The following is a 15,279-nucleotide window of genomic DNA, read 5'->3' on the forward strand; positions in this document are numbered from 1 at the left end:
AGCAGCTGGGGCTGGAGGGCAGGACTCCAAGGGGCCTATTTCCCCTCCCTGGGGACCTCCCCTTTCGAAATTGGCTGCCAGGTGCAGACAAGGGAAAGCAGCTGGGCAGCTGACCCCAGGCTTTGTTCCGGCAGTGGAGGTGGGGGGAGAGTTGCCTTCCATCCCGAGGCTCGGGTGGGGGGTGGGGGGCAAAGCCCTGCGGGCTCCAGAGACCCCCCTCACCCCCCGCCCCCAGACAGCCCAGGCTCCTCCGTGGGCGTCGGGGCTCTGTACTCAGCTTCCCCCCCAGTCCTCACTGCTTTGAGTGTCCCTGGTGTCCCCGGACCGGGAGGCTGTCTGTCTGTCCGTCTGTCTGCAGCTGACGTTTCTCTCTCTCTTGTTTTTCCTCCCTGTCACTCGCTGTCCCCTCTCCGCGCCCCCCTGCCCCCTGCCACGCACACTCCCCCATCCTCGCCTCTCACTCGCTCGTCTCTCCCCCTCCCATCCTTTCCCCCTCTCTCCCCTCTCCCCCCGTGATTAGTCCATGGTGGAAAAGGGACTAGGTTTACCCTTAGTGAAGACATTTATCCTGAGAAGGGTACGTGCCGCCGCCCACCCGGTGCCCGGTGCCTGCGCCCTCCCGGCCCGGCTAGTAAAAGGCCCGTCCTTCTGCCTCCCGGGCCTGCGGGGCGGGAGAGGAGGAAGGACGGCTTGCTGGTTCCACATGGGGAAGGAGAAGCAATCGAGTCGGAATCCATTTCTCCCAAGACGCATCTCTTAAGCCAGACCCCGGGTCCCCCCGACAGGCCTCTGCGAGGTTAAGAGCTGGGCTCAGATCCCAGCTCAGCCACTCTAGGGCTGGGTGCCTGGGGCAAGAATCTGCCTCCCTGAGCCTCAGTGTTCTCATCTGTAAAAAGGACGGTCGAGGATTTAAAAATCATCATAGGATTCTTTTTAGGATTAGAAATTCATTTAAGAGCAATTCCTGGCACGTAATAAGTTCACAGCAATTGTTATTATTATGATGATATTCGATGTCATGTTTCCCAGAGTAGAAAACAAGTAACGTACATCAGGCTCTAACTCGGAGCCAAACCCCATGCCGAGCATTTCTTGGGAAGTCTCGAAAAGCTTTTTCCAGCTGCCTCCTCGAGGGGGTCTGTCAGTCCACAGATGAGGATGTTGAGGATCAAAGGAGTCTTAAACCACTTGCCCAAGGAACCTTCCCCTGCAGGGGGACCCAGGACTTGGGGACGGGGGAGTGGGGCTGGGGCTGGGGGAAGCACAGAGAGGTCCACCAAAGACCCTTCCCCGTGGAGCCAGCAAACCACGGGATGGGGGCGCCCAGCACTGCCCCCCTCCCCCCTTCTTACTAGCTTTGGCCTTGGTCTGCCCCTCACCCAACCCACCACTGTCTGACCCCCCCTGGCACCCACGTCTGGCCCGGATTGAGCTTGCCGTGAAGCATCAGCCTGGGGGTGGGGTGGGGGGTGGGGGGTGAGGCTGAGCATGTGACTGGCGGGGGTCGGGAGCCTGAGATGACAAGAAAGACAGCCTGGGGTGGGCAGTGAAGACTGGGGGCACACACCCCAGGACTGGGGTGATGGGGGTCTCCAGGCCTCTCTGCTCCCTGACCCTCAATCACTTCCTGTCCAGTGCGAGGTAACCCAGATCAACCTCTGACTGTCCTGATCCCCCACCCGCCACCTCCGACTTTCTCCTTGTCCCTCACCCCCTCTCCCCGTGCATGGGGTGCTCCAGGAGTGGGGAGCTGCCTGGGGTGCTAAGGGTTCTGGTGAAGGTGCTGGCGGTCACAGGTCCACAGGCCCGGCAGGATGCCCTCTGAGTCACAGAAATGTGACAGAAGGGGACTGGGACAGAAGCTTTTAAGCTGCCCCTTCAACGATTCCCATCAGAACCAAACATTCAGGACATTTTTGGTGGCCCGAAAGAGACGTGCACCTCGCCATGACTCAAACAGACAAGGGAATTGGTTGGCTCCAGAAATGAAAAGTTAGGGGTTGAGTTAGCATCGGGAATACCTGGGTCCAGAGTCTCCAACAACGCCATTGGCCATTGGTCTCTGTTGGGACCTCTATGCGGTGGGCTCTCCCCTCACTGGGCAGAGACAGCCCTGATAGCTTGATACCAGAGGAAGACCCTTTTCCAACAGTTACAGCCAAAGTCCCAGGACCAGCTTGTATTGGTCCAGCTTGGGAGACACGACTATGCTTGAGCCAATCACTGCAGCTATGGGCGGAGATTTAGCCATATCTGAAGTGTGGAATAGAGGTCACCCCACCTGAGCCATGAGGTCTGAGGCTAAAGGTGGGAGCATTTCTCAACAGAAACTCAAGGTTCTGTATTAGAAGGGAAATAGGGGCAGGAAAAATAAAAGATGCCCCCACAAGCTGTCACTTCAGGAGGAATGGAGTTTCTGGGCCAGGTGACCACAGTGTGTTGAAGGAGTAGTGAGAAAGCCTGAGGGACTGAATCAGAATTAAGGAGGGCAAGAGTGGGGGAGATAAGGCAGTAGAAGTAATAGTGAGGACATATCGAGAGGGACATTGCAGGTCACAGAAAAGACTTTGATTATTTCAGAGTGAAATGGGAGCTATGGGAAGGTTTTGAACATAGGAGAGATGTGGTCTGACTTAATAGGATTTTTCTGGCTGGTGTATTGAGAATAGCTGAAAGGCTGGAGACAGGGAGACCCAGGAGGAGTCTGCTGCAGTAGTCCAGGCATGCGATGATGGGGGCTGCTCCAGGATAGAGGTAAAAGATGTGGATCACATTCTGGATGTACTTTGAAGGTAGAGCTGGCTGGATTTCCCAGTGTGCCAGCACTTCAGGAGAGAGTGAAGACAAAGAAAGCCAAGGACAGGGGAACAGGGGCAGTTTGAGGACCCACAGAGGAGGAGAAAGTGAGAAAAGAGGGTGAAAGGAGTCACTAGGATGTGGGATGAGAATCTGGACAATGTGGCATTGTTTCAGCCAAGAGGAGAAACAGGTACAGCCTGGGTATTAGATGCTACTGAGATGTAGTGTGAGATGAAGGCTGAGTTTGGACAACATGGCATTCAATGGAATGAGAAAAAGGAAAGCAGATGCTTTAGGCTCAGAGAGGTGAAGAGAGCTACCCGAGATCACACAGCAAGGCAGTGAAAGGCCAGAACCCAGGATACTAACTTCCCAAGAGCACCTACCATCCTGGCTCCCCTCAGTGCCTCCCTGTCAGGGCTGATGACCTGGTGACGCCAGCATGTGGTGGTTTGGAGGTGGTCAAGGTCCCTCCTAGTGGGTGGGAAAGACAGAGCTCATGCCTTGCATCCTCCCCTGCCCCACCCAGGATCAGGTGTGGAAGACCCCGTGGGTGAAGTCTCCGTCCACGTTGAGCTCTTCACTCATCCAGGAACTGGGGAACACAAAGTCACAGTGAAAGGTGAGTGGCCTGAAGTGGGAAGGGGCGTGGCTCAGCCGAGGACTCACTAGGTTCTAAGATAAGAATCAAACCCCACTAGTTTAAGCAAGAAAAAAAATTTTTTTTTTTGGCAGCTGGCCAGTCTGGGGACCCAAACCCATGACCTTGGTGTTACCAGCACCATGCTCTCCCAAGTGAGCTAACCGGCCAGCCCAAGAAAAAATTTTTTGTGTAATGGTTCATAAAACTAAAAAGTCCACAGGTAAACTACCTTCAAGCGTGGCTGGATCTGGGAGTGCAGGGTAACAGGATTCAATCCCACTTTCTCCATCTTTTAGCTCTTCTTTCCTGTTGTTGGCTTGTTCACTGGAAAACAGATGGGCTGTTTAAGCCAAGGCCTAAAATGCCAGTGGCTTCAACCAGATAGTTTTTCTGTGAGATAACAGTCCAAGAGCAATCAGCCCAGATCTGGCAGGGAGGCATCACAGTATTAGGGATCTGGGCTCCCGCCATCGTGTGTTACACTTCATCCCTAACATGCTTTTTCTCCTCTGTAGGGTCTGGAAGCACTCAGCCCCCACCAGCACTGCAGCGTGCAGCTCAGGGCTCAATCCCTGCCCTTTAAGCCACACCCTGAAAGTTGTACACATCACTTCTCACATACCATTGGCCAAAACTTAGTCATATGACCACACTTAGCTGCCAGGGCATGCTGGGAAATGTAGTCTTTATTTCAGACAGGAGGTGGAAACCACAGACGTCTACTTGGAGGTGTTAAGGGATCCTGACCAGTCTTACCCTCTACTTCCCTCGACAGTGGTGGCCGCCAATGACCTCAAGTGGCAGACTTCTGGCATCTTTCGGCCATTCATCGAGGTTAACATCATCGGGCCCCAGCTCAGTGACAAGAAACGCAAATTTGCAACCAAATCCAAGAACAACAGCTGGGCCCCCAAGTACAATGAGAGTTTCCAATTGTGAGTCTAGGATGCTTTGGAAGAGCATGGGGAGAAGGGAGGGGGCACCGCCCAGGTGAATCCCAGTCAGCTGAGCAGGAGGAATGTCCAGGGGTAACTGGGTGCAGGAATGGGAGAGGCCACATCCTAGGTGGGGACACTGGAAAGGGGGGCACCCTAATGCAGGAGTGATGTCAGTGAGGGGACACAGGATGGTGGTCACCTTCTGGGACAGGCAGGTCCCAGGAGAGGCAGTGAGTATGATAAGGGGAATGGGGTGCTGTGGGGTAACATCTTGATGAGGGCTTGTGAAGAGAAGGGGAAGCCTGGGCAGAAGGGGTGTGACAGGCAGAGCCATTTCTAGGGCTGGAGATTTTGGACCGTTAAGGGATGTGAGTGAGGGGCTGAGGGGCTTGGGGGCAGGACTGAGGTCACCTAGCGGTAGGACTGAGGTTACATGGGGGTGGGGACTCATGGAGTCAGCTGCAAGGCTAGTCAGGAGTGTCCGTGCAGGTCATCTGGAGGAGTCAGCTCTGGGGGACCTGAGTGGCGTGCGGCTTGATCCAGGCATGGGAGTGGGTGTCATGTGGGGTGGAGGTGGGGTCACGTCTGGAGGGGGTTCTTGGAGTGAGGAGTGGGCTGAGTCAGGGGGTATCAGGATGGGGTCCAGAAGGGATGGACAACCTGGGGAGCATAAATAAGTCTGTTAGGGTATATGGGGGATTACCTGGGGTAGGGTTGGCATCTTGTTAGGTAGATCTTTAGATCAGGTGTGAATTTCACAGGGCACTGGGGCAGGGCAATGTTGGGGAGTGTTCTTGGGGGACAAAAGTGGAGAGGGGTAAGGTGTTATCAGAGCTGGTACTTCCCAAGGGGAGGTGGGAGCCCCTAAGGGATACGAGTGTCAGGACAGGCCTCTTGGTCAGAGGAATTTGGGGTGGTAGTTCACCTGAGGGAATGCTCAGGAGCAGAAGCATGGCTTACTGGGGGGCAGATGTCACCGGGGGTGAGCCTGAGTACTTCTGGGATAGGAGCGCAACCCAGGAGAGGGACATGAGGGAGTGGTGGGGACATGGCCCGAAAGGAGGGGCTCTTGACGAGCCAGCTTCAGGGCCGGCCCCTTGGGGAGTGCTTAGGGGCAGGAGCAGTGTTACTGCCCATGGACGAATCCCGGATGGGGTGAGGGGCATGCAGGAATGGGTGTCACCCGTGGTAAGGCGCCAGGGCAAGGACACGTCGGGGGGGGGCGTCTTGGGGGCAAGAAGGGTGGGTTAGAGAGTATGGGGGAGGGGCCACGTCAAGAGGGAGAAGTTTGGCTCAGAGGGGAGCCTGGTCAGGGGCTTATGGGTGGGATAACAGGGGCAAGGCGGTGGGGGCAGCAGCTCAGCCAGCAGAGGGAAAGGTGCGGATATCTTGAGGTAGGAGGATGGCCTGGCCAGACGGGATCTGAGGGAAGAGTCACTTGGGGGGACCGGGAGGTGGGTGCAAGGCTGTAGGGGCGCTGTTGGGTGGGTGAGGAGAGGGAATGGACTTGGCAGGAACGCTACGCAGGTGTGGGCATGGGTTGCAGGCGTGGGAAACGACGGGGGTGGAGCTAACCCGGAGTGGGCGTGACCCAGCTCGGGCGGCGGGGCGGGGCCTCCCGCGTGGGCGGGGCCTCCCTCACGCCCCGCCCTTCCGCAGCACACTGAGCGCCGACGCGGGCCCCGAGTGCTACGAGCTGCAGGTGTGCGTCAAGGACTACTGCTTCGCGCGCGAGGACCGCACGGTGGGGCTGGCGGTGCTGCAACTGCGCGAGCTGGTCCAGCGCGGGAGCGCCGCCTGCTGGCTGCCGCTCGGCCGCCGCATCCACATGGACGACACGGGCCTCACGGTGCTGCGCATCCTCTCACAGCGCAGCAACGACGAAGTGGCCAAGGAATTCGTCAAGCTCAAGTCGGACACGCGCTCCGCCGAGGAGGGCGGTGCCGCGCCTGCGCCTTAGCGTGGGGGCGAGAGCGAACGGGCGGCACTGCGCCGGCGCGGAGCTCGCGGGGCGGGGCTTGTGCGCTGGGCTCTGTGCCGGGGGCGGGCTGCGCCTGCGCCCTGGAGCCCTGGACTTAGCTACCCGCCTCTGGGGAATTGCCATTGGACGACGCCCCGCCCTCTCGGGAGGCCACGCCCCAAGGCGCGAGGAGGATGCAGCCACATCCAGAACTCGAGGCCATGTTCCATCCTCTAGGGGCCCTTTTGAGCTGGGATGGGAGCCCGCCCCTACGGAGGAGGCCACATCCCGGGGCTCTGGTACCTGGAGGTCCCGCCTCCTGTCCCCTGGAAAAGCCATAAGACGGGTCCCAAACCCCTGGGGCCCAAGACATTGCCAAGTATGGAACTCCCAGCTCCTTCAAGGGGTGGGCCCTGAGCAAGTGGTAGGGCTTCCTGGAGTGCCCCCTAGGTTTTTCCGGGGGCTGGAGGGACCAGGATGCCAGACTGGGGGACTCCGGAGGACCAGAGTCCCTTTTGAAGTTTGTGCAAAAAAAAAAAAAAAAATGGGGGGAGGGGGGAGGATGGGATTTCAAAAGCACATGCGCCTTCGGGCGCCCAAACCCTGGGAGCCAAGGGGATGGCTCTGGGGCACTCGCGCTGCCCCAGCTTCCCTATGGAAGTTTGCTTCCCCTTTTCCTCCAGCAAACCCAGTCCTCATATGATAATGTTCAACACACCCATTTAACAGATGGCGAAACCAAGGCCCAGCGAGCTGTTTGAAATTGGGCTGAAGTTCCCAGTGCCATGCCCCCTCCCCACTCCCTTAGGCCTGTGTGCCCCGTGGAAGGGTGGGCTGAGATCGGATAACCCGACACAGTTCCCCATTGCTGCTAAACCCCCTTCAGGGGACCTCCCAATTCTTACAAAGGGTAGGGGTTCTGGGCCAAGTCCTGCATTGTGCCCTCCCTCTTCTGGCTGCCAAGCAAGACCCCTGCCCTTAGCCTTTTCTCCTGGGACTCCAGAGGGGAATGCCCTGAGAACTCTTGATCTCCCACCAAAAGAGAGTGAGGACTGGGGATCCCCTAGACCCAGGCTCCCCCAACTCCTCTTCCTTTCCCAGAATCCTCCAGGCAGGAAAGAACAGAAAGAGACCAGGAACTCTAGGGGTGTGTGTGTGTGCGCGCGTGCGTGTGATTACACAAACGTGCTTGGAGCTTGGTCTCTAGATATTCATTCATTCAAACACCCAGGCCACAGGATATCCCCAAGTGGACCCTCTGCCTGCCTGAAGCTCTTCCTCCAGTGAGCAGTGTTGAGGTAACCTAGCTGGAGAGCTAGCTCGTGCAGCCGGGACCTTTTGGGACAGTTTGGCATGGCCCGTCCTTGCCCCAGGATCTGCTTTTCCACGTGGGACCCGTGCACATATGGCACGGTTTTTTTGTTTGTTTGTTTTTCTTTTTCTTTTTTTTCTGCCGGATTGTGAAGTAAAGGATTGTGCTGTGCTAGGGAGAAATTAAAACAGGGAGGCGAGATGAGTAGCTGGGCTCCTGGAGGGGTGGGAACTACGTCAGAGGGGGAGGTTTTCTGAGGTGAAAAATTAGAAGAAAATACCCACTAGAAATAAAAGAACTCCAGGCAGAGGTAACAGGAGATGCCAAAGCCAGGAGGAGGGTGCACTGGAAGCCCAGCGAAAAGGTGGGTGTGGCTGGAGCTGCGCGATGAGGTCAGGGAGATCTGCAGAAGTATCAGACCAGGCAGGGCCTTGTATGCTGCCCGGAGGAATTTTGCTTTTATTCTAAGACAAGTGGGGAGTCCCAGGAGGTTTTTAAGCTGGAGAAAGCTGGATTCTAGTTTTCAAAAGATGCCTTGAGGAGAGTGGACCAATGCGGGTGGGGGGTGCTTTGGGGACACTGAAATTGATTCTTGGAAAGATTTTGGAGGCTATATTAAAAAGATGGGACCCAGGGTCGCTGGGTACAGTTGTCCCAGTTGTGCACTGACCAAGGGTTTGGCACCTCTAAGGATGCCACCCGCAAGTCCTAGACATTGAGTGCTGTATGTTTATGGTGATGGTTTCCTGACACATGAATGGCCAGCATCTAGAAGAAGTGGCACCCTCCTCAAATTTGCTTGAACATGCTATGTGTCACCTAGATTCAGGCAGGTTCGGGTACAAGTTTCTAAATCAAAGGTTTGTTCTCATACAGAATTGGGGGTCCCAGTATGGGCCAATTGGGGGTCCCAGTTTGGAGTCTCCATCACACAGACTGAGGGGCAGATTTGAAATCTGGACCATGCCAAGGCTGGGGGAGAGGGTAGGATGGATGAGAATGCCAGCAATGCCCAAAGGAGAGGTGATCTGTGACCTGGGTGGGCCCGGAAAGATTTTTGGATGGTTGGCAGGAAAAGGGGGAGCTGAGCTGCCTGAGAGAATCAAGATATTTCCCAAAAGATTTCTTAGGAGTTTTGCAGTTCAGTCATGTGTGTGTGTGTGCATATGTGTGTGCGCACCTGTGTGCGCCTGTGTGGGTGTGCGCGTGTGCGTGCATGTGTGTGTAGGGTTCCCCAGCACTGGCCCAGCCATTGGAGGGAGCTTCAGGGAGTACTTGGTGAATGAATTTTTCTGACACCCGGGCTAGAACTGTTTTTGAAATTTCCTCCCACTTCATTCCCCAGAGAACTCCTAGTCATCCTTCAAAACTCATCACAAAAATCCCCCCCTGCAGAAAACCCTCCCACCTCCTCATCAGGACTTCCCCAGCCTTTCCCCTCCTCCGGTCTAGCCCTGATGCCATGGGATTGGGAGTGTCTGTGTCCAGCTCTGTTTCTCCCACACGAGGGACTGAGGCATCTAAGGAGCCCCAACTTTACCCACCACTGGCTGGGCACAGGGAGATGGCAAGGAGCATGTGCCTAGTTGAGTTATGGGTTTGGGGTAGGGGTGTCTGTGTGACACCATGTCGGTCCATACCAGCCTCTCTCTCTCACTCAGACCTGGGCACACAGGAGGTGTTCGAGCCAGAGTGAGGCTGAGCCACAGGACACAGAGTGGAGAGAGAAGGGATGAGGAGGAGACAGGAGAAGCATCGGGGACTGGAGGCATTTTGAAATCAGGATGTTCCTGTGTTGGTGCAACAAGGCCCAGAGATAAGCAGGGCCTTCTCCAAAGCCACCTGGCAGGTGGCCCCAGAGGCCAGCCTTGGATGTCACCTTTGAGCTTGCACCACTTCACCGGGGGTGCCCAGGGTCCTGAGCCCTGGTGGGGTCTTGAACCTTGCTTTGTGCAAGGAGCTGGTAGCAGATTTGCATGGATCAGGGAAAAATAAAGTAGGGTTGGCCTGTAGCAGGGTGGGGATGGGGTGTGTGACACTGAGGGATGCCTCAGACAGCGCCAGAGGCCTCCCACCCCCAAGAGGGATAGAGACAGAAACCAGAGACACAGAGAGAGTGAGATCATGCCCTGATGGGAACAGAGACAATGAGATACACGGAGAAAGGGAGATGCAGAGACAGAGGGGAGGACGAGGGACCTGCTGTTCTTGCTCTCTGTCCTCAAAGGATTTACATAAAATGAGGAGGTGCCTGTCCACACTCCCAGTTCCTCTCTCAGGCCCCAGAACCTCACCGTGCCCCCCATCAGAGATGCAAAAAACTTAACACCCAGCTAGAAACCCTTGAGACCTCTCTGGGCTGGGATCTCAGAGATCTTTCTGTCCCCTGTTCCCCACTGCTACCACCTGTGCTCTCCATTTTGCAGATGGGGACACAGAAGCAGGGAAGAGTGGGGACTGCCTGGAGCCTCCTGGAACTCTGCTTCCCTGGCAGGGGTGGGGGCAGAGGGGAACGGTCTCAGATCACGACCCTGTCTGCTCCCTGAACGTCCTTTCCTAAGAATCTTTAAGGACCAAAGTTGTCTTTGCTGACACGTGTTACTTTTCTCTTTGCCTTTTACTTTTTTTTAGAGAGAAATCAAGTTGACGGTGTCAAGTAAGACCCCCCCAATCCCCATCCCTATCCTACACTCCTGCCCAGCCACAGTGGCCCTCTGGAGACACAGGTCACAGGTGGAGGGTCCCCCCATGCATCTCCAGCGACCCAGCCAGGGGGACTCAGACCCCACCCCTGACCCCAGCCCCCTAAGTCCCCTAAATCCAGCCACGCAGTCCAGGGAGGCTCCCCTTCCACACACCTTCTCTTAGCATGTGATTGCAAATGTGAAATCAAAATGTTGTTTGGTTTTTGTTTCGTTTTGTTTTTAATTCCACCCCGTCGGTCCGGCATCTGCACAGATGCCCTCATTTCTCTGTAAATACGTGACTTGGAACAAATGTTTAAAACAAACGAGAAGTGGTCATGAATGCATGGTGTTGAGATGTTTTGCACTATTCTGACTTTTTGGTCTCTGTAAAAATATTTTATTAACAGCAGACATTAAAAAATGAAAAAGCACACAGCCTCGGGTGCATGGTGGCTTTTTGCATCCCCACATCGGAAAAAAACTCACATTTTGCACCTATGACATGCAGATACCATGGAACACACTTCCTGCTCACGAATGAAGTTCATTCACAACCAGCATCATACCCATTTTACAGAGAAAGAAACTGAGGCCCAGAGAGGCAAGATCTTGCCAAGATTACACATCCAGGAAGGGTGGAGCTGGGATTTAAACCCAGGACATTGACAGCAGTGACTCTTAACTCAAGAAATTTAGGACACAAATGCCAGGGACACCCCTAAGGCACTCCCCCCATGATTGTTTTATATGTGGCAAGTGAGCATCTCGTTCATAAACTCAGATGCGCAAGGAACAAAACTTCATTTTCCTACAGGTGAATTTAATTTCTGTTTTGAGCCCCCGTCCCACTGGGGAGCAGAAACAGAACCTCACTCTACTCTGGCTTTCCTCATAAATTCAGGGATCTCCAGCCTAATGTCTGAGGTTATTTCTGCTCTTCAGTAGCCGGGGCAGGGGCTGTGGGATCCACCACTGGGAGTGGGTTTGATGGTGCCTTGGCTGTAAGTAACAGCCAATAGGACTAAAAGTGGGACAAAAAGTGCTTAAAGGCTGGCTGGATAACTCACTCGTTTAGAGCATGGTGCTGATAACACCAAGGTCAAGGGTTCAGATCCCCATACCAGCCAGCTGCCAAAAAGCAGTGGCTAAACCACAGGGGATACCCATAACTCAGCAATCCCACTCTCAGGAAACACCCTTGAGAAACGCTTGCACTTGGGTCTGTGGTATTTTCACACAGGGGAATAGTGTAAACCTGGGTAAATGGACGAGCCACAGCTGTATGCATAAGGTTGGCAGAGGCAAACTATCAGGGACCTGAGACTCCCTGCATGTTCTTGCTGAGTGTGCCAGCCTACAAGGCTTAGCTTTCCCCTGAGAGGGAGCAGTTTCTGTAGCCTGGCATGTAGGCTGTGCAGCAGGACTGACCGAGGGGGACTGGCTTGTTTGTTGCTTGCTATAAAATGTGCTGAGCCTTTGGTCGTGTGTCCCTGAGCATGTGGGGCCTATTGTATTACCTGTGGGGCTTGGGGACTGAGGCTTATGCTGCTTACTGGGAAACGTAACCTTTGTTCTGGGCGGCCCCTTTTCCACCTAAAGTTATAGTCGTATAGAAAGAGAGGAGAATGGTAACTGGGCCAGAACTAAAATTTTCTACAACCTAACCCAGTTCACAAACTCCTGGTCATGATCTAATCCAGATCAAAATTTTTTCTACAAGGGACAGATAATAAATATTTTTGGCTTTGCAAGCTATACAGTCTCTGTTGCAACTACTCAACTCTGCCATTGTAGTCATGACAACATGTAAATAGATGGGTGTGGCTGTGTGCCAATAAAGCTTTATTTAGAAAAAGAAGCAGCTATACTCAAACAAATCCTTGTACATGCATATTTGGAGCAGCACTATTTATAATAGCCAAAAGGTGGAAATAACCCAAGAGTCCAGCAATAGATGAAGGGATAAACAAAAAGTGGAATATTCATACAATGGAATAGAATCTAGTCGTAAAAAGGAATGAAGCATTGATTCATGCTATGGTGTGAATAAATCTTGAAAACTTGATGCCGAGAGAAGCCAGACACCGAAGGCCACATGGTGTTGACTCCATTTACATGAAGTGTCCAGAACTGGCACATCCACAGAGACAGACAGCAGATTGGTGGTTGTTGGGGGCTGGGGGAGGGGCATGGGGAGTGACCGCTGATGGGGACGGGGTCTGCTTTTGAGATAATAAAAATTTCTTGGAACTGGATATTAGTGATGGTTGCACAACAGTGTGAATGCAATAATTGCAACTGAATTAGACCCTTTAATATGGTTAATTTTACGTTATTTGAATTTCACCTCAACAAAAAACTATTAAAAGAAGAAACAGTTCAGACTTTAATATGACTAATTTTATGTTATTTGAATTTTTCCTCAACAAAAAAATGGTTAAAAGAAGAAACAGGTTAGATTTGGCCCACAGGCCATAGTTTGCCAACCCATGACCTAATCCAGTGTTCTTCAACTTCTCCTGCTTCTTCTCCTCGCTTCTTCCAACACAGGCTAAACTCTATTCCCACCCCCACCCTTTCACTGTCACCTGAATCATCCCCACCCCTATTGCTGTCCCCCTAATCCTAAACACATTTGACCCTCGTCCCCTCATCACTTCACCTGCCAACATGGCAGAATTACCCGGGAACTCAAAAAGATGCATATTCTGTCTCCTGGAGGTTGTAACACAATTATGCAGTTGGTCTATCCAAGGTTAGACTTTATTTTATAATTTGTTATACTGCATGATAATTACTTTGCTCCCAATCCTGCAATTACATGTAATGGTTACTATGATTATATGTCCTCCAATTACACAATAATTCTTACCATCATGATAACATACCCTAATAACCTGTGGTGGGTTGACATCAACACCCACCCCTACCCAACCCGATTCCAGGCAGAGGTTGCAAAGCATTCCGAATCCAGGCAGAGGAATCAGCATTCCGTTGTCCAGTGACAAGCTTGGTGTGCATTGAAAGCCCAGTTCTGCAGACTCATCCCTGTAGACTGCTCCTTTGCACCAGGAGTTGGCAAACTGTGGTCCCTGGGCCAAATATGGCCCACTAATTGTTTTTGTAAATAACGTTTTATTGGCACACAGCCACACCCATTCCTCTGTGTATTGTCTGTGGCTGCTTTCATGCTACAGTGGCAGAGTTGAGTTGCTGTGAGGTGCCTGTACTAAACCCCTTTCTGTTAAAAGAACTCAAGTGGTTTGTTTCCCACCTTGATCTTTGACTGATAAACTGTAATGATAATAATAAATTGATATATCCATAGATGAAGATACAATTGCAGCCATGCTAAAGGATGAATTAATGTAGTAGTAGGCTGAATAATGACTCCCCTGCCACCCCGAGATATCTACATCTATTGGCTGGAACCTGTGAATTCTACTTTATTTTTTATTTATTTATTGGCAGCTGGTCAACGTGGGGATCCAAACCCTTAAGGTTGGTATTTATTACAAGGTGGTGCTCTAACCAACTGAGCTAACCAGCCAGCCCTGAATCCTACTGTAAATGGCAAAAGGACCTTTGCAGATGTGGTTAAGGATATTGATATGATAGAGAGATTATCCTGGACTATTCAAGTGAGCCCTAAATGTAATCACAAGAGCTCTTAAAAGAGGGTGGCAAGAAGGTCAGGTGAGTAAGAGGTGATATAATGATGGAAGCAAGAGGTTGGAGAAATACTGGAAGGGGGCCATGAGCTAAGGAATGTCACTGGCTTCCAGTAGCTGGGAAAGGCAGGACAAGGATTCTCCCCTAGATCCACCAGAAGGTTCCAGCCCTGCTGACTTGACTTCTGGCCTCCCGAACCACACAAGAATACACTGGTGTTGTTTTAAGCCCCTAAATTTGTGGAAGTTTGTTACAGCAGCTACAGGAAATTAATACAATAAAGCCAATGAACTAGCAAATCCATCAGGGTTTCTCCATGAATTTTTCAATTTAAAATAACTTTTCAATTAAAAATAGGTTAATAAAATAAAGACAAGAAAGATATACTATATATGTATATATATGGAAAATACTCTATACATACACATATACAAATATACGGAAAATTCCAGAAGGAAGGTATTAGACCTCATGGCCAGCTTAACATCAGCACAGCCAGGTTAAGCAACTTTCCTCCTTCTCCCCCTCCCCTTTCCCTGTTCTGCTCCAGGAACTGAGATTCCTCTCCTGGGAAGGGGTGAACATTACAGTTATCATCAAGGGAACGTCTTGTGGGCTGCATTTAGCAGGCTTTGGGCTGGAATACTTGTGTACTGAGAACGTGGCTAGTCAAGGGCCTATGACTTAACCTACCAGATATCATTGGACCACAAGGACTGTCACCTTGTGTACCACTGATTTCGAAATTGCCCATTACTCTGCCTGAACCCTCCCTAAAAGTCTTATAAACCTCATGCTTTCCTTAGTTCTCGGGAACTGATCCGGTTCAGTCTCCTCTCCACATTAGTGCAATAAACCTTTTGGCTGAAATGGCTCCTGACTAGGGTCTCTCTCTCTTTTCTCTGTCTCGCCGAACCTAACAGAAGGATGCAACTCTCCTGGAAGTGCCAAGAGTAAAGGAAAGACCAGAGTTAGGTAACTGGATGGTGGCATTAAAAATAAAATTTAAGGGTTAACTGGTCAGATCAGTTGGTTGGAGCGTGGTTTTGATAACACCAAGGTCAGGGGTTCAGATCCTTACACAGGCCAGCTGCCGGAAAAATAAAATAAAATTCAACTCCGAGGCATCACCTCCTAGTTTCTAACCGCTTTAGTCTCGGGGCAGGGCCTGAGAATCTATGTTTTAATTATAGAAACTTCATAGAAAAGGAAGCTTCACTTCATGCCACAGAGAAGACCCTTCTAGAAACTCATGTCCCCAAGAGGCT

At 52.2% G+C, this 15,279-nt stretch overlaps 1 protein-coding gene across 1 annotated transcript in view; it reads left to right on the top strand.

The window, feature by feature from the left end:
* Nucleotides 1-6,340, top strand: part of UNC13A (unc-13 homolog A) — a 56,329-nt gene extending 49,989 nt beyond the window's left edge. Inside the window, exons 42-45 of the mRNA XM_063110082.1 lie at nucleotides 521-577; nucleotides 3,329-3,421; nucleotides 4,218-4,377; nucleotides 6,040-6,340. Of these exons, the coding sequence (XP_062966152.1) occupies nucleotides 521-577; nucleotides 3,329-3,421; nucleotides 4,218-4,377; nucleotides 6,040-6,340 (611 nt within the window). The remainder of the gene's footprint in view (nucleotides 1-520; nucleotides 578-3,328; nucleotides 3,422-4,217; nucleotides 4,378-6,039) is intronic.
* The last annotated feature ends 8,939 nt before the right edge of the window (nucleotides 6,341-15,279 follow it).

This window comes from Cynocephalus volans, chromosome 10 (assembly GCF_027409185.1).
Source record: "Cynocephalus volans isolate mCynVol1 chromosome 10, mCynVol1.pri, whole genome shotgun sequence".
Classification (NCBI taxonomy): Eukaryota; Metazoa; Chordata; class Mammalia; order Dermoptera; family Cynocephalidae; genus Cynocephalus; species Cynocephalus volans.